The sequence below is a fragment of the Schistocerca piceifrons genome, chromosome 6 (assembly GCF_021461385.2).
Source record: "Schistocerca piceifrons isolate TAMUIC-IGC-003096 chromosome 6, iqSchPice1.1, whole genome shotgun sequence".
Lineage (NCBI taxonomy): Eukaryota > Metazoa > Arthropoda > Insecta > Orthoptera > Acrididae > Schistocerca > Schistocerca piceifrons.
In genome coordinates this window covers 234,239,652-234,266,275 of record NC_060143.1, presented here as the reverse complement: position 1 = coordinate 234,266,275, position 26,624 = coordinate 234,239,652, and the positions used below count along the sequence as shown (strand labels likewise).

General features: G+C 39.9%; 1 protein-coding gene across 2 annotated transcripts in view; it reads right to left on the bottom strand.

Moving 5' to 3' along the window:
• Positions 1–26,624, bottom strand: part of LOC124802960 (sodium-dependent neutral amino acid transporter B(0)AT3) — a 188,089-nt gene that overhangs the window by 26,103 nt on the left and 135,362 nt on the right. For both annotated transcript variants that reach the window (XR_007017171.1, XM_047264052.1), the window contains exons 2-4: positions 14,535–14,767; positions 2,207–2,428; positions 1,807–1,917 (exon numbers count right to left, since the gene is read on the bottom strand). Coding sequence is in view for 1 of the 2 variants with exons in the window: in XM_047264052.1 (XP_047120008.1) it covers positions 1,807–1,917; positions 2,207–2,428; positions 14,535–14,767 (566 nt within the window). In the remaining variant the exon portion in view is untranslated. The remainder of the gene's footprint in view (positions 1–1,806; positions 1,918–2,206; positions 2,429–14,534; positions 14,768–26,624) is intronic.

Sequence of the window (26,624 nt, the reverse complement as noted above, 5' to 3'; positions counted from 1 at the left end):
GAGATGAATACACTAAATGGATTTAGAAGGATGTAGGTTGCAGTAAGTACTGGGAGATGAAGAAGCTTGCACAGGATAGAGTAGCATGGAGAGCTGCATCAAACCAGTCTCAGGACTGAAGACCACAACAACAACATGTTCCAAAAAGCTGCACACAAAAATGTAACTTTTCAGGTGGTTCTATTGATCACAGAGATAAAGGGTCAAGTATCTTCAGTAGCCTTGGCCTAGTAACCATCTGTATACCTATTGGAAGAATAGGCATACTCTAGCTATTCTACAGTACTGGGTGAAATTTAAACATTACACACCTCTCCAGCCCAAGCAAACTGAGCAAATCAGTTGGTTCTTCCCTGTTAAATGTGGTATAGGGTGGGCCTTAGATGGCTTGTAAAAGCACCATTTGTTTATAACTGCTTCCTGAGGAAACCTCGAAAAACCACTATGTTTGTGTACCGATACTAACTGTGGAGATGCCACTTCTATCATTTCTGCTCATGGCAAATTGTCAAAATTTTTACCATACGTTCTTCAGATGGCATTCTCAGGGAACCTAGAAATTTTTATGTCATTATATGTTGCTGAGATCCAGAGATTTGAATTTACCGTACCTACACACATAAAATACGTGTGTAATATCCAGTCTGAGGTGCAAATGTATTTTCCGCTAATGTAGTGAACACATGGCAAGGTTTCTGGGGTCATCACAAGGGTTCTGAGGTCACCAAGCTATGTTTCTGGTCACTATCTTTTCATCAATATAACTTAATCATGTACTGTCTCAGTATAATAGTTACTCCATACCTATACATGTTGTGTTACTAGAATTTCTTCGATGGTGTCACCTGGCAGGATTAACCACCTTATAAAAAATTATTGCCAAGGACATGTGTAGAGAGGAGACAATGGGGGCTGAAGAGAAAGGCAGCAAACTATATGCAAGAAAGAAAGAGGCAGTTGCAATGGTAGGGAAAAAGAATGGGACAAAGACAACAGCAATGGGACAGAGACACAGTGGTAGTGGCAACAAAAGAAACAGTGCTAAGGAAGAGTGAAGGAAAGGAATGAAGACAGTGACAGTGGGAGAGACAGACAGAAGAAAGTGTCAATGGGAGAAAAATAAGACAGTAACAGAGATACATATATAGACAGTGGCACTGAGGGGGAAATGCCAAGCATAAAGGCTTAACTACAGAAGAGAGGTTGGGTAAAAGGATTTAGAATGTTCTGTGTTAAAATATCACAAATACGTTAGAACGCCAAAATTTTTTGTGAGGATGGCTGAATGAGGATTGATGCAGCTGGTCTCCATTTTTCCATCAAAGTATTTTAAAGAGGAGCATATTTGGATTTTCTGTGCTCCAACGGGAACATTCTTCAGGTAGTCAATTAATATGACCAGATAAGTCTCTGTGCTTGAGAATATCATGCAACATTATGATATATCATAACCACACAAAAAATGTAATTTATGGTAAAGTGTCTCCTTCAGTATATGTCTACATTTTAACATAAATTATATTAATGCATTTTCTGAACACATTACTGGAGTAAAATATTGGCTTCATATTCATTACAGAAATGAGAATCGTGTCACAAAAAGCAGTACCTAAACAGGAGTCATGTGATGAAAAGCAGATCCTTAGAACAATTATGGTCTCAGACAATGAAGCTGTGTTAGGCAATGTGAGGGTAAGACACATTATAAAAGAATGAAGGACCAAAAAACACTAATGTTTCAGAAGTAGTCGGCTCTGATTTATCATTTATAAATAACAGAAAAATAAAAATATTTATAGCTCTTACCTTTGGTGTATACATATGGATTATTCCTGCTTTAGCACCTTCTAATGTTAATCCTCTTATGAAGAAGATTGTAAGGACTATATATGGGAACAGCGATGTGAAATAGACAACCTGGAACATAATAACATCTCATATTTGTAATAGTCTAATTAAATACTTATTTACAACTAATTAAATATGGAATAGCATTACTGTTGTTTGACATTTTGTTACTCACATACATTTTAAGCCATCCCTTAACATACAAAACATTTTCCTTTCAATTTTTTTTTTAAACATTAAGGTACATTACCAAGCCAATAGTGCCATTCTATTTATTAAAAACAAGAAATAGTCATTATTTCTTAAATAAGAGTCTCCTAAAATTGTTTTGAATAGAACTGAAATACAAAATTAGTACCTTCCCAGAAGATTGAATGCCTTTCATGACTATGCAGAAGACTATGGTCCAGGCCAATAGGAGGAGGACTACAATCCACCATTTCAGGCCCTGTGGGTCATCAATCGCTGGTGATGCGTCGAGTGTTGTTCGGTACCAGAAATAAGCTGTCTCAGAGGATTTTGCACACTCAGCAATTTCTGTGCCATTGACTACAGGACAGGATGCCCAAGGCAAAGGACTCTGTAAATCAAAATATTATTATGGTATTTGTTAAAACTATTGCAATTTACAATTGAACCGAATGGCTCATAAAAGGTAGAATCACAGAATCCTGGTAGTCAACAGAGTTGACTATAGTAACATACAACATTCTCAGAATCATGCATTACAGAATAACTGCTCTCAGTACCACAATGAATAAAATGAAATTCAAGGTTTGTTTACGCAACAGAAATACTAAAGTACACGGAGAGATTCAATGCTGTTTCCCTTTTAATTGAACATGATCTGCCATTATGCTCATGCGGTTATGAGATCAACAAAAGGCTTGCATGAAAATTTTGTTATTCCCAGGCTCCCTTTTGTATTAAAAAATGCAAGAAACTGAAAGGGAAGAGAAGAGTTTCAAATAAAAATCTGTGTACATCCTAAACACTTTTCCTAAGAAATGCTCTAACTATACTCCAGCACAACAAAAAATGATGCTGCACATAAAGATGGATGTAAGTTTCAGTAGCATTAAAATGTATACTGATAATTTCCAAAAGAATCTTAGTAATATAAGATCAAACATCTTCCCAAAGTACCTTCTCATGAACTCAGGTACATCAGTACACATATTCCTACCATAACGACTGCAAAGACTAAATTAGACAGATTACAGCACGCACAGAGGATTCTAAGCAATTATTATTATTATTATTATTATTGTTATTTTGTTATTTGATGACCATCCAATTTATCATATGCAGTGATATGAGATTTGTCATGTTTTGATATAGAAAAAAAATTAATAAAATTGTCTTATGTAATAGCATCTGAGAACAAATCTTAAGTTTATAAACTAAACACATTAAAGTTTACATGATATAAATTGTAACAATGGAGTAATTAGGTAGAAACAGGAAACTGTTAGCAGAATGAATGTCCATTCTGCATTGTAGCATGCGTTGATGTGAAACTTTCTGGCAGCTTAGGCAGATTAAAACTCTGTGACCAGGACTTGAACTCAGAACTGTTGCCTTTATGAGTTTGAGTCTCAGTCTGGCACACAGTTTTAATCCAACAGGGAGTTTCATACATTATTGCAGTGCCTTGAAAATTACTTTACACTAGCCTTCAGATCACTGCTCTCTTGACACTAGTAATGAAAGTTGAACAGTACTGATAATTCTACAAGTAAATAAATTATAGTTTACTTTTCATTCTTTTTAAAAAGAACCAAGCACGAGATTCCTTCATAAAGATTCTCTCCTATGATTACCATGTTTGGGTGCAAGAGGAATGGCAAGGTAAGAGTGCCCACTGATAATCCTGGAGTCTAGTAGATGCATTTAATACACATTAATTAAGGCTGTTGCTTTTATTTTTTTATTTTTGTAACAAATCATGTAACAAATGGTAGTGATACAATAAGGGAGATAAATTTTGTATAAATTGAGACTATAGATAATTAGAATCTTATATGTTATTTCATCCAACAGCTTTTAATGTGTAGCAAATATTGTGAATAGGTCACAGAAAAATTAGAAGTGATCTCAATAGCTACACAGTAGTATAGATGCAAATGTCTTATAATCATAGACTATACCCGCTGTCCCCACAGCAAAAGGTCATCATAACGTTACAGATCACACTCTCCACTAATAACTAAAATTACTTACAATCACTGATCTGTTAGAGCCTGGTTCTCGAATAACTATTAATTTTGAGTAGACCTGTCAACATACCATTAAGTGTTGTGTGGAATTATTATTTGATATTGTCTTAATGTAAAAATTTAAACTGAAGCACCTGCAAAATTATAGGCCAATATCTTTAACAAAGGTTTTCTGCAGAATTATTGAACATATTTTTCATTTCAGTATAATAAATTTTCTGTATATGTGAAAGCTTCTGTCCAGAAATCAGCACAGAGTTAGAAAGCATCATTCATGCAAAACTCAGCTTGCCATTTTCTTGCACAGTATCTTCCAAACCACAGATGAAGGGCAATGGGGAGGTTCGATACTCTACATTTCTGGAAAGCATTTGACATGGTGCCCCTCTCCAAACTATTAATGAAGATACAAGCATGTAGAACAGGTTTCTAGATATTTGAGTGGCTTGGAGACTCTTTAAGTAATAGTATCCAGTATGTTTTCCGCCATAGTGAGTGTTCAACAGGGACAAGGGTATCAAAAGAGGTGCACCAAGGATGTGTGATAGGACCACCCTTGTTCTCTACATACACAAATGATCTGAAGGACAAGGTGAACAGCAACCTGCAGTTGTTCACTGATGATGGTGTAGTATACAGGAAAATATTGTCATTGAGTGATTGACTTTGACAAAATTTCTAGTTGGTGTGATGAATGGCAGCTTCCTCTAAAAGCAGAAAAATGTAAGTTAATGCAGATGAGTACCAAAATCAATCCTATAACATTTGAATAAAGCATTAGTAGTGTGCTGCTTGACACAGTCACACCGATTAAATGTTTAGGCATAATGTTGCAAAGTTATATGAAATGGAAAAAGCACTTAAGGACACTAATAGGAAAGCCGAATGGTTGACTCCGGTTTATTGTGAGAGTTTTAGGAAAGCATGGTTCATCTGTAAAGGAGACCCAATACAGAACACTAGTGGAACTCATTCTTAAGTATTGCTTGAGTGTTTGGGATCCCTGCCAGGAAAGATTAAAGGAAGACATAGCAGCAATTCAGAAGTGTGCTGTTAGATTTGATACCGGCAGGTTTGATCAACTCATGAGTATTATGGAGATTTGGTATTCTCACCTGAGTGGGCTATAGAAAGACATTGAAGCAGTTCAAAGGTGGGCAGCTAGATTTGTTACCAGTAGGTTCAGTAAACATGTATCTATTATGAAGATGCTTCATGGATTCAAATGGGAATTCTTGGGGATAAGACAACATTCTTTGCAATTGGGAAAATTCAGAGAACTGGCATTTGAATTCAACTGCAGAACAATTTTTCTGATGCCAATGTGCATTGTATACAAGGGCCATGGAAATATGTTAAGAGAAATTGGAGCTTGTTTGGAGGCATATAGGCATCCATTTTCCCCTCATTATATCTGTGACTGGAACGAGAAAGAGAATGAGTAGTAGTGGAACAAGGTACCCTTTACCGTGCACCAACAGTGGCTTGCAGATGTAGATAAAGTATTTGTTACCTCTTAAAAGGACACACTGGTTACTTTGGGCACTACATATTGTGTAAAAGTAGTTCGAGATGGTCGTGTGACCCTTCCCATGACAAATGTCGGAGGGAAATCTTCACAATCTGTTACCTCTATTGGATCTAATAATCAATGGCTTCAACTGCATATGACATCTTTTAACAGGCTTGTGGACACTTTTCATTGCCCTATTGACGCCATTATCAAGACCTGAGGTGTTACCCATGTGACATCTCTTGGGTCTTTTCATCCAGTCTGTTTATTTGGGTTACCTAATAAATTAGACATGGCACATAGAACATTACAGTATTCTATTCTGAAGAGCAATTTTGTAAATGTCATGAGTACCTAATCTTCAAAAGTGATAGGATTATTTTTCATAACTGATATGATCACCTCATGTCATGGATGTGGGACATTTATCAAAGTAACATCTACATCTTCCTCTATGCTCTGCAAACCACTATGAAGTGCATGGTAGTGGGTACTTCCCCCATTGTACCACTTATTAGAGCTCCTCCCCATTCCATTCACATGCCTCATACTTCTCTGGATATAAGAAAGTTAGTTATGGACTACCCCAAGGTTCAGTGCTGGCACCTCAATTGTTCCTGATATTTAAAAATGACTTACCAACCTGTTTAACATAAACTGATACTGTACGTCTCATTCATGATACAAGTCTCTTTATCACAGCTCAAAATTAGGCTGACTTGCACAAAAAATAGAAATAACAACAAAAGAAGCAAGTAAATGATTTAGGGATAACTGATTATTTATGAATGAGAAAAAAAAAACATTATCGATGAATTTCAGCCACAAATTAAATAATGTAAGGCACAATATAATTGTGAAGTTAGGCAAGAAGAAGCTATTACAAACTCTGAATATTTTTTTTTTTTTTTAGGAATTTGGCTAGATTAATATCTAGAGTGGGAAAAACATACAGAACCGCTCAAAAAGTTAAGTAAATGCTGCTATGGATTTAGAATGCTAGAAAGCTACTGCAGTGAACAAATAGTAATGGTACCTATTTTGAATTTATGCGTAGTCTATTGTGATATGGTCTCTTATTTTGGGACAATTCAAGTCTCACAAAACACTCACTCACTCACTCACTATTCAAGAATGAGCAACAAGAATAATAAAAGGTGTTGCAGCTAGGGAGCCGTGTAGGGAAATCTTTAGGGTAAGGAACTTAAAATTATGTCTCTTCTATCTATTTATATCTTCAAAAGTATCTGCTTTTTGAAATCTCACCCGCAGTTTTCTTCTGTAAACAGTGCATTCCATGACTGTGCAACAATACATGCTAATTATTTTCATATAGAACTACATAGTATTTCCCGAGGGCATGCAGCTTTACTGTATGGTTAGACATGTTCTGAGGCATCAAGGGATCACCAATTTAGTATTAGAGGGCAGCGTGGAGGGTAAAAATCGTAGAGGGAGATCAAGAGATGAACACACTAAGCAGATTCAGAAGGATGTAGGTCGCAGTAGGTGCTGTGAGATGAAGCAGCTTGCACAGGATAGAGTAGCATGGAGAGCTGTGTCAAACCACTCTCTGGACTGAAGACCACAACAACAACAAAACTACATAAGAAATACCAGTATCATATATCATCCCAAAATTCTTTATATAGCACTTCTAAAGTTGTTCAGTTTTAAAAAGGAGCTTAAAAATGTTAATAAGTGGAAATTTTTAGTGTTAGTGGATACATGGATTCTCAGAATGTCAGTATATCTGTCCCATAATTCAAGTTACATGTAGCCATGTGTCACAGGGCTGATGTACAGAGTTACTAAAGAAGTTGGGTGTTCATAAGTAGCAGTGCTATTATCAAGTGCTCCTTACGGCAATGTCACTGACATTACATGAGATAGTGTTCAGTATAATTTGCCCCAACAGTACAGAATATTAAATTAATCGTTTCTTGAAACTTCCTGGGAGATTAAAACTTTGTGCCAGACTGACACTCAAACTCGAAACTTTCGTCTTTCATGGGTAAGTGCTCTAGCAACTGAGGTACCCCAAGCGCAGCTCACGGCCTGTCCTCAAAGCTTTACTTCCACCAGTTCCTCATCTGCCTGGGGAATTTTTCCAGAATGAATTTTTAATCTGCAGCAGAGTGTGCACTGATATGAAACTTCCTGTTGGATTAAAACTGTGTGCCAGACTGAGACTCAACAGTTCTGAGTTCAAGTTCTGGTCACAGAGTTTTAATCTGTCTAAGCTGCCAGGAAGTTTCACATCAGCACATACTACAATGCAGAGTGGAAATTCATTCTGCTAACTGTTTCTTGTTTCTACCCAATTACAGCACTGTTACAATTTACATCAAATAAAATTTAATGTGTTTGGTTTATAAACTTAAGATTTGTTCTTAGGCACTATTACATAAGGCAATTTTATTAATTTTTTTCTGTATCAAAACATGACAAATCTCATATGACCGCATACGATAAATTGGATGGTCAACAAATAATAAAATAATAATAATAATAATTGCTTAGAATCCTCTGTGTATGCTGTAATCAGTCTAATTTAGTCTTTGCAGTCCTTAATGGTAGGAATATGTAGGCGAGTTACACAGTCCTAGATTCCTCACGTCTTTAAGTGTCTGCCAGTTCAATTTTTCCAGTATCTCCATGAGTCAAACAAACCTGTGTCCATTTGTGCTGCTCTTCACTGTATATATCTATTTGCTATGCAGACCCACACACTTGTGCAATCATTTAGGATGAGTTGTACGAGAATTTTATAAGGAATCATCTTTGTAAATGGGTTGCATTTTCCTAGCATCCCAAGGATGAACCAAAGTGTACTGCCTGCTTTATCTATGATTGAGACTTTGTGATTGTTTCATTTCATCCTACAAATCATTACAGCCAGGTATTTATATGAGTCAATCAGTTTCGATTGTGAGTCAGTGATATTGTAGTCATGGAATACTATGTTCTTCATTTTGGTAAGCACACAATTTTACATTGGTGGATGTTTAAAGTACATTGGCATCTTTGCACTACTCTTAAATCGTACTGAGATCTAACTGAATATTTGTGCAGCTTTTTCCAGATAGTCATTCACTGCAGATAACAGCATCATCTGCAAAACATCTGAGGTTTCTGTTAACATTGTCTGTCGGCTCATTAACATACAATTCAAACAGTGAGGGTCTCAAGACACTTTTCTGGGATGCACCTGAGGTTACTTCTACATCTGTAAATCTCTCTCCACCCAAGGTAACAAGCTTCACCTTCCCTACCAAGAAATTACACTGTTCGACATGGGTTCTATTTCTGATATTAAAGTATGTGCTTCTAGACCATTTTACTGTGGGAAATTCAAATATGTAAACAAAATATCGTTGTCAGGGATATTTTTTATTTAATATGTATACATATGTATATTCACACAATTCATGGCAAACACAGAGACGTTATAGAGAAATACGGGTATGTTGCCGCATTCAGTAATGATAGAACATGATAATTTCTTGTGCAACAGCAGGTGGGAAGAATCAGACATCATTAGGTTATCCCCTGCCACACCTATGTCATTAAGACCACCTGAAACATCTCATTAACTCGAACGGTGACAGCCAGTCGCTGCCTAGGCAGTAAAGCTTCAGGCCTCCTAGGGGCAGGTGCATCGAGTTTACAACGGTGGTGTTAGCCACAATTTGTGTCAGTCTTAATGAATGGGTGTTTTGGCTGACAAGTAAATGTCTGTCATATTTCCGAGCACGGTTGAATTTTTTAGTTCCTGCGTGTAAACTGATTGAGCCTGGTGCTGAAGGTAAAACGACTGCTTGTTTTTACACATCAGCGTTCCTCTAGTTCCCTACTATTAATTTAATACAGGTGTATTACCAAAGTGGTATTTTTAAATTTGCAGAAATGCCACGTCATCGTGGATGTCGATATAAGCCGGTCAACTTCTGCTACATCTGTGGGAAGTTCACTTTTGCCAGAAATAGAAAGAAAATTTCTTCAGTCATAAAGAAAGCATACAAACATTACTTTGGAGTAGAGGTAGGAGACCAAGATAAAGAATGGGGACCACATTTCTGCTGTGCTACATGTTACTGCAAACTAATTCAGTGGTGGAAAGGTAAAGAGAATGTGGCATTGTTTGCTGTTCCCATGGTGTGGAGGGAGCCTAAGGAGCATGTTACTGATTGTTATTTCTGTCTAACAAAAATTCAGAGTTTTACAAACAAAAAGTCGAAGAGGCACATTGTTCACCCAGATCTGCCTTCAGCGAGAATGCCATTGCAGCATTCCGACAACGTTCCAGTACCTTCAAGAGCTCTAGGTCAAATTTCAAGTGACACTGAAATAAGTAGTACTGAAGAAATCACAGATGATGATTCTTTATATCACTGCACAAGTGAGTCATCACCACATTTGTTAACACAGGCAGATTTTAATGATTTAGTACGTGATCTAGGACTAAGTAAACAAAAGGCGCAGCTGCTTGGTTCAAGATTACAAGAGTATAATCTACTGCACCAAAGTACTAAAATCAGTGTGTTCAGGCACAGAGAACATGCCTTTATTTCTTATTTTTCAACTGGCGAAGCACTGACATTTTGCAATGACATTGCTGGCCTGATGAAAGTGCTGAACTTCACTTATATTTCACAGGAGTGGAGACTTTTCATAGATGCATCAAAAACAAGTCTGAAGGGTGTTTTGCTCCATAACGGAAATAAAATAGCCTCTGTTCCAGTAGCTTATACTAGTTTGACAAAAGAGAATTACGAATTTGTACAAAGGATGCTAAATTCATTAAAATACAATGAACACAAATGGAAAATATGTGCAGATTTCAAGGTAATTGCTATGGTACTGGGAATGCAACAAGGCTACACAAAGTATGCCTGTTTTCTTTGCGAGTGGGATAGTCGAGACCGAAATTCACACTACGTGAAAAAGAAATGGCCTAGGCGAAGATGGAAAGTTGGCAAAAAGAATGTGCAACGTGAAAGTCTGGTAGCTCCTGAATATATACTACTTCCACCGCTTCACATCCAACTTGGCCTGATGTAACAATTCGTGAAGGCCATGGATCAAAGAGGCTGTGGGTTTGCATATCTAGCTACCAAATTCCCCCGACTTTCAGCTGCAAAAATAAAGGAAGGTGTATTTGTGGGCCCACAAATCAGGGAGCTGCAGAAAGATGCAAATTTTGAAGCATGTTTAACTGATAAAGAAAAAACCGCATGGGACTGTTTCAAGATGGTGTCGGAAAACTTCCTCGGAAGAAGAAGAGCTACTAACGACAAAGAAATGGTGAAGGACATGATCAAAGCATATCAGGATTTGGGGTGCAATATGTCTTTGAAAGTACATATGATGGACTCTCATCTGGACTACTTCACAGAGAGTTGTGGTGACGTATCGGATGAACATGGGGAAAGATTCCATAAAGACATTTCTACCATAGAAAGGCACTATGAAGGGAAGTGGGTACCTTCTATGTTAGCAGATTATTGCTGGAATATCATTCGAAAGAAGAAAGATTCACAATACAAGAGAAAAAAAGTGATGTCCAATACAAGGCAGTGGCTTATTGTTTGTCAATTTTCTGAAATTTCTCATGTCAAATAAATGCTTCAAAGTGTATACACAAAGGTTACTGTGTTATATGTTAGATCCCACCCTCCATTAATGTGATGAACTTATAACATCATAAAGATGTGCATTTGTTTGTCGAATTTCACCTCACGTTTGCTGCACTGTATCAGAAACTGAAAAGAGAAATAAAATTGTGATTACTCATAAACTATCCCTGACAGAAAAAAACCAAAACCAGTTTTCAATTCAGCATGCAAAATACAACTAGGATCACAATATTTTTTATCAGAAATAGAACAAAAGTTTTTTTTGTAGAACAGTGTTATCAGTCCAATCACAAATTCTGTTTGAAACACCATATGATCATACTTTTGATTGGTGTGGCACTGAGCCAAAAGTGATTTAGAAGTCAATAAATATTGCTTCCGCCTGATTGCTTTCAGCCTTGGTTTCCAGGTTGTCATGTGAGAACAGTGCAGCTGGGTCTGGCAAATCCAATGTTTTCAGATTCAATGCTGGTGGAGGTCATTTGGTTCAATATATTTCATTACATTTCATCTTGGATTATGTTCTAAGATTCTACAATACATGGATGTAAATGGTTCCAGGCGGTAGTTTTTGTGGATCATTTCTAGTACCATTCTCCTTGCCCTGTACCTTCTTCCAACAACTGCACATAGCTTTTAGTTTGAGGGATCCACAGCATATTAAGGTTAAAGAGAGAGGCTAACTCAGCTGCAAATTCTGTGTAGAACCTCACAGAGACTCCATCAGCCCCGTAACTTTTGTCTGTTTTAGCAATTTCAATTATTTCTCAATCCCTCTGACATTAATATCAACAACACTCATCTTTGTGGTGGTGCAACAGTTACATTGGTGCAGTATTTCTGAATCTTCTTTGTAGATAAACATATGAATTACTTTTTTTTAGAGGTCTTTTGACAAGGCTCTACTATGGCAGTAATCGAAGGGTTAATGCATTGAAACTTCCTGGCAGATTCATATCAGCGCACACTCCACTGCAGAGTGAAAATCTCATTCTGGGTTCATGCATTGCTCTTTCAACATCCAAATGTGTTTCATTCAGTGTATATCTGTCTATAGTCCTATGCTTTTTTTTTTTTTTTTTTTTTTTTTTACACATATTGTGCACTAGTCACTGCTTCTTGAGAAGTTCCTTTACAGAGCCTGTTACTACAGAGGTACAACCCATCATGAGCTGTTCTACTAGGTACATATCTATCCAATAATTGATCAAATACACGAGGGTGGTTTGGAAAGTTCTCGGAATCACCATGGGAGGTCAGCACTAGCGCAACGAGTTGTTCATGTGATATTCATTGGACTATTCCCTATAAACACATGCCACGTCAGTGTTCTTGGAAGAGAGCTGTGGTGGTGGTGTGGCTCTGTTGTTGTTCCCGCATAATGATTTGTGAAGATGGAAAAAAAAAAAAAAAATCGGGATTTGAGCAGTGATTAAGTACTTTGTAAAGAAAGGTATGAAAGCAAAATACATTCATGCCAATTACCAGACTACACTGGGGGACTCTGCTCCTTAATATTCAACTGTTGCCGAGTGGACAATTGAATTTAAATTTGGTCAGGAGAGCTTAGATGATGATCCATGCAGTTGTTGGCCAAGATGTGTCACTACTCCATAAATCATTGCAAAAGTGCACAAAATGGTCATGAAGAATCACCAATTGAAAGTGCGTGAAACTGCTCACGCTTGCCAGATGTCATCCAGAAGGGTATATCATATTTTAACTGAAGAATTAGAAATGAAAAAATGATATGTAAATGGGTGCCATGACTCTTGATGCTGGATCAAAAACGCATGACAATGGACATATCGGAACAATGTTTGGCCTATTTTAGGAGAAATGAACAAGATTTTTTGCGATGGTTTGTGACCACTGAAGAAACTTGTGTGCACTACTATACTCCAGAGACAAAACAACAGTCAAAGCAGTGGAAACATGCTGATTCTCCGCCACCAAAGAAAGCAAAGACAATTCCTTCAGCAGGAAAGGTCATGGCATCAGTTTCTGTTTGTAGATTATCTCCCCACTGAGCAAAAAATTACTGGAGAATACTATGCTAACATCCTGGGCAAGGAAGAAAGTCACCTTCCATCAAGACAATGCGCGCCCACACACACGTGCCATCGCCATGGCAAAATTAAGGTATGCATTGTTGCCACACCCACCTTATTCACCTAATATGGTTCCGTCAGACTTCCATCTCTTCCCAAAACTGAAAACTTTTGTTGGGGATGAAGATTCACTTCAAATGAAGAACTGATAGCCATAGTTGACAACTATTTTGCAGGCCCGGAGGAAACTCATTTTCGAGATGGGATCAAGGCACTGGAACATCGTTGGACCAAGTGCATTAACCTACAGGAGGACTACATTGAAAAATAAAAAAAGTATCAGTGATGTAAGTACTTTTTTTTTCATTTCCGTTTAGAGAACTTTTCAAACCACCCTCGTACTTCTAAACTAGAGACACAGTTCCTTACAGGCTCCTGCCAGAGCTAAATGCTTGAGTTCCTCCTAGATTTAAGGCATTACTGCTGGCTTATCTATTTTTGTCAAGAATAAAATTAATTTTTTTAGTTACTGTTCATGCTTTGGTAATCATGTTGCTACAGGTGCATCATGGTCACTGCTACCTGTTTCATTGTGAACATCCTCCCTCAAAGGCGGCAAGTCTGTCTGTTGCTGTAGTGAGTGGACTTACAAACAATGTGTGCCAAGTAGTTATCTGATCAATGTTCTTGTCTTTTTGTATCTATACCTTGACTTGTTTCACACTCCAGAAGGTTCTGTTTCTTTTCTAAATCTATGAATGAACGAAAGTATTTGCTATTGTTAGGCATCTTGTCATGACCACCACTTACTGCAACTATACCAAGCAATTGCTGGGTAGCTGTAGTGTCCTCTAATGAAAGTAGTCTGATAGAGAGTGTATATATGCGTGAACTGGGATTTTTGATGACATCTATTAGAAGGATTCAGTTATAAGTTTCTATCTGATGAAGGGTTAAACTACCCCAAAAATTTCTCTGTTGTCGATTTCGTGTTTACTACTGTGAGACTGAACAGTTTCTTTATCAGTATTTATCATTTTTATGTTCCACAATGCAGCTCGAAATGCAGAATCAAATTTATATATTTCTGAAAATTTCGTTAGGATAAGGGAATGTGTAGATTTATTTCTTCGAAGAGTAACGTTTCATATTGTACAAATCCATGTTCCAATGGAAAAGTAAGGTTTCTAACATATTTATACCCATAAGAGAATACTGAAGGAAAAAAAATTCATATGACAGAAATTAGGTGGGATCTTCCTACCTGAAATGAGTTGAACAGGTAATAGAAGCACCAAGTGATGATGACGTTATAGTACAACGAGATCAAGAACGTGACTATTCCACTAGCAATGCCAATTCCTCCCAGCCAAGGGTGTATTGTGTTCCAGACGCCCATGGATCCCAGCCGCATGCGTTGTCCAATGCCCAGTTCAATCAGGAAAAGAGGTATCCCTTCCAGAACAAGCATTACGGCAAAGGGTATCAGGAAAGCACCTGCAACAGAAGAAACAAATAACTGTAAGCACGACTATCCTGACATGACTGGTTCATCACTAAATTAAATATATCTTTTTCCGCTATAATACAGGTGACTCTGTCATGTAACAATGGAGAATAATTAATTAGTACTACTTCAAGGCTATAGTACAGGATTACTGTCAATGTGCAACAATAACCTAGTTTTCATAAATGAAGGATTCTTTAACGTACATAATTCTAAAGCATTTATTTAAAAGCATGGTATCATGTATCGGGTTCTCTATCTCAATGACTACGTTATTCACACGTGCACGTGCTGTTACAAGACGCTATGACCCTCAGTGTCATATCGTCTGTACTTTACCACCACTCAGAACTTAACATTTACTTTTACGTCTGTCATTGAACGAATCTGGTGTTTGTCTTGTAGATGAGAATGAAAGAGTGTTCTCCTATTCACATCAATGTCTCAACTAAGACATGCCTGTGTGTCATTTTGATTTCATCTATCTTCTATGGTTTACACTCTGAATCATAACATAGTTTTTCTCGTGTCTGCTGTCTTTTCGGCTCTTGAACCTGTTCAGACTTCCAACTGGTACAGAAAATTTCAATTGGTCTACATCTACATCTGCATTTATACTCTGCAAACTACTATGAAGTGCAGGGCACAAGGTACGTCCCCTTGTACTGTACAGCACCTTTTGATAGCTTGTTCGCTTTCCCAATACTTATGACAAAAAATTACTGTAATCAGAGAATCTGTTTTCCATTGGAGAATCGTTACGACGGATAGTAAAATATGTCTTATTATTTATCGCGTCTAATAAAAACATTATATTATTTCTCTGCCTCATGTTTATAAGCAGACATCTGTGATAACAATTTCAAAACTGCGGTACCGGTACAAATTTTGCTTTCAAGATATTTCCGACACATCACCGGAACTCTGATAACGTGAGGTCTAAAACACAGTCATGCGCCTTGTGCTTTTGTTATTTGCTGTTCTTCTTATCTCTTTTTATCGTCTTCATATGAGTTTCTGAAGTATGCCAGAAGGCACTGAAGCGAAGTGAGGAAGAAGCTGGAAAGGAAATACATAAAATAATAAGGACCAGGAATGCTATTCGATCCACGCAATAAATTCTCGTAATGCATTCACGAGAGGGTGGAATATAACATGTTGGGAGTAGCGGTGGTGGGCGTACTGAGGGGCTTGGCGTATCGGCGAGTGGAATATTCCATTCCTTGGCGAACCCTGCAGGTCGTCCTACCAACCCTGCAACTGCGGTGTTCTAGTGACCCTGCAACTGCGCTAGTGCGCTGTTTCCCGACTGCAGAGCGTAAATAGATATCTTGCATTTAGTCGTCGGTGATGTGGAGCAGTTGTACGCAGGGGCGGTCTCACATAAAGTTCGTAACAGAACAAGTATAGATAAAGCTCTGTGACAGTTAAATGCATGGGACCGTTTTCCATGGAACAATTAATTAGTAAGAAGCATGTCATAGCTGGAGACTGCCATGCGAAAAAGATGCGCATTAAGTTACACGTGTGCACGAAAACAATATTTAGTGATAACCCAGTAAAAACATGAATCAACACTTTTAGTGAGGTAGTCACCACACCGTCTTTTGAAATATGGACTCGGTGAAACCTTTTTGTGTGAAGTACATTCATTAGCGGATTCGTGTGAATCGTTAGAAAAGCCATAATTAGGTAAGCCACCAGTTTATTTTAGTAGCAAGTGAACGAATGCGCATCAAATTGATTTACAATTGGAGTTGAGTAAAATTACGTTTCATCTGTATTGTTACCCTTCTTTGTGCATTAGTTGGTAGAACCCCCTCCTGCAAAATTTTGCGGAGAATTTAGAAAAGTACATTTTTATTTTAGCTATCCGATTTACGTAGTCAAATAGATAGAAGGAACGCCTTATATGAAAAAAAAAGACTTTTTTGTTTTTGAGTTTAACCATGAACCGTTCGTTTTTATGACTTAATTATCACTGACAAACTTGGAGCAGCGAAATCCTGTCATTCGTGAAAGTCCAAATTTGTATTCGATTGAATATTTTCGCTTTATTAGAAAGCAGATCTCTCATCCGAAGAGTGTCCCTGCATGAAACACTGTACCTTATAACGCATAGTTATTTTACCTCATTCAGTAGTCGTGATATGTATGTTTGCTTTCTTGAATGTTGTTTCCCCGTCTTGAATGTTTCAAGAACTTTTGGTTATTCACGAAAGCTGAATCTGGCAATCATGACAATTACGACGTGCAAGGAAACCTTTGGCGAGATACGTTAGTCAGATTGGAATCAGTACTTTAGATTCGGATATAAAATACTAATAACTTACAAGAGTTTGACTATTAGATTAATTAATTTGTTCTCACTTCCAAAGGTGCATCGATAGCGCTAAGCGACTGCAAAGAGAGAGACAGAAAAATCTCGAACAGAATAATGAATTCAAGACGGAACAAATGCGCTGGTCAAATTTCGTAAATATTCGTAAGTTAGGCTGTACAGGAATTAATTTTCGTTAATAATAATATGAGAATTCTTTGATTGCTGTAAACGCCTATATTGTTTTCATATGGGAGAAAAAATACATCTTTTACTTGTAAGCAAGGGCGAGATGCTGATTTACTTTAACTTCGCCATTTGAAACAGTTACTTTCACCAACAGTCATAGCCAGAATCACCTCACGTAAAGCTCTTCTGGAAGATTTGACATAGATATATTTTGCGAAAGCTTCAGTTATAGATACTCCCTATTCTGAAAAAACAATGGAAATCAATGAACAGGGATAGTTGTGAAGCATGCCTCATCTATGAAGTTAATAATGCATGAATAGGCAGGCTTCTGCACTAATAGTTGCTACCAGTAAAAATAAGGGAGGTTTGATTGTGGTCGCTACGATAAAGTTAAATGAAGAATAGATGAATTATAGAAATAAATGCATGGAGTGAACCCGTAATGTAGAATTTGAAGCTGCAATGAGAGACAGGCGTCGATTAGAGGGTCATGGGAAGCGTTAAGAACACATTACCGTGGTCGTGTGGATGAACAGTTATTAGACTTTAAATCCCAAGTCCGCCCAATGATTTCTTCCACCAATAATTGCATCTTACCGCTCACAATGCTTTGTGCTGACAGTTGCGTTAAAATACATATAAATACCTCTATCTTAAAATTATATCATGCAATCTCTCATTATTCCCCTTCAGGATATACGCGTTGGTGCAGTCTCTCAAATCACGTGGTGGATGATCCACTGTTTGAGTATTAGGGAAAGATGTTTGCGAACACTTCTTAATCAGACGCAAATAGTTCGAGGAACGAAAACTGATGCCCACAAGTATTTCTTTCACTTTTGAGAAGAGAAAGAAATGACCTGAGATTACACTTGGACCTGTAGGTACATGCGGAAATTTTTGGATTTAGAGCTCATCAGAAAATGCTCATATTTTGGCCACCCTGAGTTCGGCCTGTTATTGTGGTAGAACAAATTTTCGTTAACACTTCTCTGTTCACTGGTTCCACATATTCCAAATGCGCACTGCAACACCACGCATCTACAGTGTGTGAGTAATATGTTGTACCAAGTTGTAACTAAGAAAACAGATACTGTATCATTCTTTCCCGACATTCTTTGCTGTATATTGTTTAACCGCAACGGAATCATCTGGGAGGATTTCGATAAACGAACACAACTTCGTTTCTGACTAAGAACGTTAAAGCCAATTTCCGCCACTAGTTGTGATGTTGGATGTCGATTTTGAGCTGTCAGAATTAGATCTTATCAATCTGCTGATAGGACTTGCATCACTTAGCTGTTTATTCCCGATTTTGACCGTGTGGTGTCCACCGATCAAAAAGTTTTCTAAGCCGAAGATTCGGTACGAGAAAACTGCTGATCCAATACCAAGAGCACACTGAATTTGTTGGTAGGTACAGCGATTATACTCTTGACAGCGTCTGAGTACCGTAAGAAGAAATGTTCTTGTTCAATCACTCCATCTCCTGTTGTGGAGTAAATTTCCTTTGAAGGGAGTCCCGAGGAAATTCTGTCATTGTGAGATGGACGCACAAGAGTTGCGAAAGAAATCGCTCTTGCCGGAACCGTTGCAGCATTTACATTCAACTGTTTAAGGATTCGACAGTGAAACTTAATGGCGACCTGAGCCTCCCTCCTCCCAGCGTCTTCACCATATCTGTCTCGATGAACGATGCATCCTTTAAAGCAAATGTTTTTATGCTATTCTGTGGACTCTGCTGGCACTAAACAAATTAATAAACAAATAGTATCAATAGTCTATCCTACGGCTTCCTCCAGCCAGTGTCTTCGATGGCGATGGCTTCAACTCTGGTTAAGTCTGGACTCCACGGAACGAAACGTCATAACATTCCGCAGTGCATCTCAAATGGTGGCATTCACAGTCAGTGCAGTGTGTGCTCATTCACATTACAGTAGCAAATTTTGCACTTTGTGTTTTCTTAAAATTAATTTAATTACTTTGCTTTGCATTCGTGACACGTTGCAACGTTCGCACTAGAACTCGATATTTTCCCTTCTCACAGAAGAGAAAATCTTTGAAACTAAAAATTCGTACATTTTACAATACCCAAGATGAGAAAAAAGAACATGCATAGATAGTAAAATTTTATTGAAAATTATGCAACAGTGAAACAGCTCCATTGAGCGAGGAAACTAGTTTTTTGTAATCGTTTGGCAATTAAACATGACATTAGATACACGGGATAAAACAAGGACGACATGTACTGCCTTCTAAAAATTGTTATATTTATATATATTCCCAGCAAATAAACTAACAAGCAGAACATAGCATTGGATAAAAGTTTTCGGACACAAGAGTAACTTCGGGCGTACTCTAAGGGAGTGTTACAGGTATAGTACTTTCCGCAATATGTGTATGACATAATAGACAACATTGGAACTTCCATGGTGCTTTTCGCGGTTGATACAGTTTTATACAGAGAAATCGCAGCGCTAGAAAATTGTAGCGAATTGCAGAAAGACCTGCAGTGGATCGACGCTTGGTGAGGTAGTGGCAATTGACACTCAGCATAAACAAATACTCTGAAGAGTCAAAGAAACTGGTACACGTGCCTAATATCGTGTAGGGCCTCCCAGAACAAGCAGAAGTGCCGCATCACGACGTGGCATGGATTCGACCAATGTCTGACGTAGTGCTGGAGGGAACTGACGCCATGAATCCTGTGGGGCTGTCCATAAATCCGTAAGAGTACGAGGAGGTGGAGACCTCTTTTGAACAGCATCCCAGATATGCGAAATAATTTTTTTTTTTGGAGGCCAGCGGAAGTATTTAAACTCAGAAGAGTGTTCCTGGAGCCAATCTGCAGCAATACTGGACGTGTGGGGTGTCGCATTTCCCCGGTGGAATTGCCCGAGTCCATCGGAATGCAGATGCACATCAATGGATGCAGGGGATCAGACAGGATGCTTACGTTCGTGTCACCCGCCAGAGTCGAATCTAGACGTATCAGGGGTCCCGTATCACTCTTAGTGCACACGCCCGACACCATTACAGAGCCTCCACCAGCTTGTACAGTCTCCCGCTGACATGCAGGGTGCATGGATTCATGAGACTGTCCCCATAACCGTACACGTCCATCCACTTGATGCAATTTGAAACGAGACTCGTCCGACCAGGCAACACGTTTCCAGTTATCAACAGTCCAATGTCCGCGTTCACAGGCCCAGGCGAGAAATAAAGCTTTGTGTCGTGCAGTCATCAAGGGTACACGAGCGGGCCTCCAGCTCCAAAAGCCCACATAGATGATGTTTCATTGAATGGTTCGCACGCTGACACTTGCTGATGGCCCTGTATTGAATTCTGCAGCAATTTGCGGAAGGGTTCATTCTGTCAGGTTGAACAATTCTCTTCAGTCGCCGTTGGTCCCGTTCTTACAGTATCTTTTTCCGTCCGCAGCTATGTCGGAGATTTGTTCCTAGAAGTGTCAAGATGTCGCGAGAAGCCCAAAAAAATGGCTCTGAGCACTATGGAACTTAACATCTATGGTCATCAGTCCCCTAGAACTTAGAACTACTTAAACCTAACTAACCTAAGGACTTCACACAACACCCAGTCATCACGAGGCAGAGAAAATCCCTGACCCCGCCGGGAATCGAACCCGGGAATCCGGGCGCGGGAAGCGAGAACGCTACCGCACGACCACGAGCTGCGGACGGAGAAGTCCATGGAGATAAAAGTAGAGGGATTCGAGCACACACGGAGGTTTACCGGCAATCGTTCTTCCCGCTAACCATTCGCGACTGGAAAAGGGAAAGGGGAAAGCGACAGTGGTACACAAGTACCCTATGCCACACACCAAAAGGCGGCTGGCAAAAAGCTGTGAGGACGGGCTGTGAGTCATGCGTGGGCAATTCAAATAGTAGGGCACTTGCCCGCCAAAGGTAAAGGTCTTGGGTTCGAGTCCTGTTCCAGTTATAATCTGCCACGAAGTTTCATACCAGCGGTCACTACTCAGCAATTTGAAAATTCATTCAGGATAGTTGGTATGTGGTGTCCGCTGTGGAACCTGCTCTCACAGAAACATGTGAGCCATTCAGCCATATATTTTTGACCAAATAGCCCAGTGATGTACAAAATTAACTTCAAACGCAACCTTAAGTCACATCTGATGGACAACTCTTTCTACTCCATAAAAGGATATCGAATGTGTAATAATATGCACGTATTAAACTTGATGTTTTGAAATGCTTCTACGCTGCTTCTCTTATTCTTTCAGTTCTGAACTCTGTGTGGAATCTCGCGCACGGTTCTTGTCGAGAACATCCATCGCGAATAAATTCTACAACTGCTAGTCCCTTACTTTCGATACCGTATTATGACGTTTTCCAAGATGTACTATCCCTCATAACCTGACTTTCGTCGTTCACATCAATTGTGCAAAGTTTCGAACATCTGCCGGCGCTACAGTGCTGCCAACTGAGGCTGAACGGTACGGCTGGACAGTGGCGGGCAATCGGCTGCCTCCAGTTCATCCGCTGAGCGCGTGGAGCCCTCTGCGGTCCCGTGACCTTGGGTCCCCAGGTGGCGTGACTTGCGCCCACGTGGTGTCTGACCTGCCCCTACAATCCCCCTCCCCTAGACACTAGCGTTATCGACCCTCTGCCCCGCCCCACTCCAGTGCATCATTTCTTACTCAACCACCAAGATAACCATCTTAGTGTCGTGTGGTCTGTTTCGTAATCTTAAATGATAGTTTCTACACGGGGCATTTCTGTATAACAATCCGCATCAAGTGCTGTAAAAACGTGCCACTTGTCGTATATTCTCTTGCTCTCACATTTTATACGGGGAGTTTCCGTAAGAGCGTGCAAAAATGTATGAGGGCATGGAGAATGCTCCACTGAGCAATTTGAGGTAGGGATCCTGGGGTCGGAGAAGCCAGCTCGAGATATGGAAGTAAACTTGTCTATCGCTTTGTCTAGCGTTACTGTTTTGCAGGTTATTTACATCTAACAAGCGTACAAGTTTACATGTACTGTGCTGTTTATTTACAAGTACAACTTTTATTTCCTACAAGGAAGAAAGGGGGACGAGCCTGATTACTTGAAAGTCATGATGCAAGTATTGTTTACTTTACATGTCCATAAGGTGGCTCTGTTACATCGTTGATTCATAGCACGTTCTGTCATGCGACAATATAAATACGATACGACACGACGGTGCACCGCCTCACTTCACTGTTGATGTCCGCCTCCATCTCAGTGCTGTATTTCCTGGTCGCTGGATTGGAATGGGAGGTCCTAGTCCATGGCCCGCGAGCTCACCTGAGCTGGAACCCCTTCATTATTTCCCGTGGAGATATCTCATGTCATTTGTGCATGAGACCCCAGTGAATACGGGAATGGAATTAGTTGCCATAATTGTAGCTGCCTGTGATGTGATTCGAAACTCACCAGGTATATCTGTCAGTGTGTATCAGAATCTAGTTCGTCACTGCCATGCTTGCTTTGATGTTGTTGACTATCAGTATCAGCACATTTTGTTAGATACAGTACAAATGGTACGTTCATTGTGTCCATGATAACATTTGCAGTTAAATGAAACTAATGTAAATAGTAAAAGTACACAGTAAAGTGATTTTGTCCCTATTGTCTCCTTCAGCTGGCTTCTCCGACTCCACGTTCCCTACCTCATATTGTTCAGTGGAGCATCCTGTATGTCCTGTTAAATTTTTGCACGCTCTTACGGAAACACTCTCTATACTCCAGAAAAACATCACACAGCTTGTCAGTGGACCTGAGAGTCTCCAAAATTTTGTTTGACATGCAGCTCTGCAAGACTAGTTGTTTACGGCTGCTGGAGTGAGGCAACTTTACCTGTGTGCAACGATAACGCCAGTGCTCGTTGACGGAGAAATTGCATGGCTGTGAGGACAGGGGTGGGGAGGGGATGGAAGGGGGGGCGGGGGAGCTGGTGGAGCTACACCCGCACGTGCGACTTTTCCAGCGGGATTAGAGCTGGAAAATATGCGGCAGGTATAGAACTGCAGCGTCTAAGTGACGGTGGCCAGGACTGAGAGCAGCAGGAATTCCAGTTCCCTGATCGCACGACCAGTTTTTTACTCGCCGTCCAGTCCGTTGCGCACTACCGACCCGATCACTTCAGCATCGCTGTGCAACATGGATTAAGTGGAAAGTGAGAGGGGGAGAAACAAATCAAGTTGATACGTACGAAAACTATAACAAAGACTTATTGTCACTTCGCATATATTTACAAGCAAGTTGTTCTTTATTTTCCAGTTAGGACAACCATTTAGGATTTACTCCTTCCAGCACTTACAGCACATCCAGACACTCTGGGATGAAAATGGCATTGAAACAGAGGATGACACGCGTAAAGCTGAAATATTAAACACCCTTTCCCAAATCTGTTTGACAGAGGAAGACCGCACTACAGTTCCTTCTCTAAATCCTCGAACGAACTAAAAAATGGCTGACATAGAAATAAGTGTCCAAGGAATAGGAAAGCAACTGAAATCACTCAACAGAGGAAAGTCCACTGGACCTGACGGGATACCAATTCGATTCTGCACAGAGTACGCGAAAGAACTTGCCCCCGTTCTAACAGCCGTGTACCGTAAGTCTCTAGAGGAAGGAAGGTTCCAAATGATTGGAAAAGAGCACAGGTAGTTCCAGTTTTCAAGAAGGGTCGTCGAGCAGATGCGCAAAAGTATAGGCCGATATCTCTGACATCGATCTGTTGTAGAATTTTAGAACATGTTTTTTGCTCGCGTATCATGTCATTTCTGGGAAACCAGAGTCTACTCTGTAGGAATCAACATGGATTGCGGAAACGGCGATCGTGTGAAACCCAACTCGCTTTATTTGTTCATGAGACCCAGAAAATATTAGACACAGGCTCCCAGGTAGATGCCATTTGCCTTGACTTCCGGAAGGCGGTCGATACAGTTCCGCACTGTGGCCTGATAAAGTAAGAGCCTACGTAATATCAGACCAGCTGTGTGGCTGGATTGAAGAGTTTTTAGCAAACAGAACACAGCATGTTGTTCTCAATGGAGAGACGTCTACTGATGTTAAGGTAACCTCTGGCGTGCCACAGGGGAGTGTTATGGGACCATTGCTTTTCACAATATATATAAATGACCTAGTAGATAGTGTCGGAAGTTCCATACGGCTTTTCGCGGATGATGCTGTAGTATACAGAGAAGTTGCAGCACTAGAAAATTGAAGCGAAATGCAGGAAAATCTGCAGCGGATAGGCACTTGGTGCAGGGAGTGGCAACTGACCCTTAACATAGACAAATGTAATGTATTCCGAATACATAAAAAGAAGGATTCTTTATTGTATGATTATATGACAGCGGAACAAACACTGGTAGCACTTACTTCTGTAAAATATCTGGGAGTATGCGTGCGGAACGATTTGAAGTTGAATGATCATATAAAATTAATTGTTGGTAAGGCGGGTGCCAGGTTGAGATTCATAGGAAGAGTCCTTAGAAAATGTAGTCCATCAACAAAGGAGGTGGCTTACAAAACACTCGTTCGACCTATACTTGAGTATTGCTCATCGGTGTGGGATCCGTATCAGGTCGGGTTGACAGAGGGGATAGAGAAGATCCAAAGAAGAGTGGCGCGTTTCGTCACAGGGTTATTTGGTAAGCGTGATAGCGTTACGGAGATGTTCAGCAAAGTCAAGTGGCAGATTCTGCAAGAGAGGCGCTCTGCGTCGCGGTGTAGCTTGCTGTACAGGTTTCGAGAGGGTGCGTTTCTGGATGAGGTATCGAATATATTGCTTCCCCCTACTTGTAGCTCCCGAGGAGATCACGAACGTAAAATTAGAGAGATTCGAGCGCGCACGGAGACTTTACGGCAGTCATTCTTCCCGCAAACCATACGCGAGTGGAACAGGAAAGGGAGGTAATGACAGTGGCACGTAAAGTGCCCTCCGCCACACACCGTTGGGTGGCTTGCGGAGTATAGATGTAGATGTAGATGAAGGCATGATCCATGACAGAAACAGTCTGCAATGTGGTTTCTGACTAATTTTCTGCTTGTGTTGCCTCCAATTCCGAACGCAGATGTGCTTCTCACGGAGATGTCCTCAATGTTGTAACTTTAAAAAATAATTGTGAATCACACAGAACGTTGTAGCTACAATAAATGCACACAGGAGTGCCCCAGGAAAGTGTGATAGGACCGCTGCTGTTCTCTACTTACATAAATGATTTAGCGGACGGGTTAGGCAGCAATCTGTGGATGTTTGCTGACGATGCCGTGGTGTGCGGTAAGGTGTCGAAGTTGAGTGACTGTAGGAAGATACAGGGCGACATAGACAAAATTTCCAGTTGGTGTGATGAATGGAAACTAGCACTAAATGTGACAAAATGTAAGCTAATGCGGATGGGAAGTAGTGGTTTATCTGTAAAGGAGACTATATGAAGGTCTTAGTTCAGTAGTGGTGCAAGTCCATTACCTCCACTTTTCTGCCTATAATGCTTCTAAAATTAATGATCCAAACAAACAGAAAGAAAGGTTCATATCCAGCAAGAAGCCATATGATTGAATATTTCTGGTATCTCAACTGCAGATTTTTCAGCACTCTAACTTTAGGACTCTGTATCTCAGAATGAACAACAATGGACTTGTACCATTATTGAAATAAGCCCTTCATATATATGACACTGGTGCGACCTATTCTTGAGTGCCGCTCGTGTGTTTATGATCCGTACCAGGTCGGATCGAAGGAAGACATCGAAGCAATTCAGAGGCGGGCTGCTATATTTGTTACCGGTAGGTTACGGAGATGTTTCGTGAATTCAAATGGGAATCCCTGGAACGAAGGTGACGTTCTTTTCGAGAAACGCTGTTGAGAAAATTTAGACCCGGCATTTGAAACTGACTGCCGAACGATTCTACTGCTGCCAAAGTGCACTGCGCGTAAAACCACGAAAAGATACGACGAAATGGGGCTCATACGGATGCATGTAGAGTCGTTCTTCCCTTGCTCTGTTTGAGGTGGAACGGGAAAGGAAATGACTAGTAGCCGTACAGGATACCCTCCGCCGCGCACCGTACCGTGGTTTGCTGAGTATCTATGCAGACGTAGATTAAATGTACGCGACAGAAGTCATCGGATAACGATATACACGAATACAGATGGCGGTAGTATCGCGAACACAAGGTGCACTACTGGCCATTAAAATTGCTACACCAAGAAGAAATGCAGATGATAAACGGGTATTCATTGGACAAATATATTATACCAGAACTGACATGTGATTGCATTTTCACGCAATTTGGATGCATAGATCCTGAGAAATCAGTACC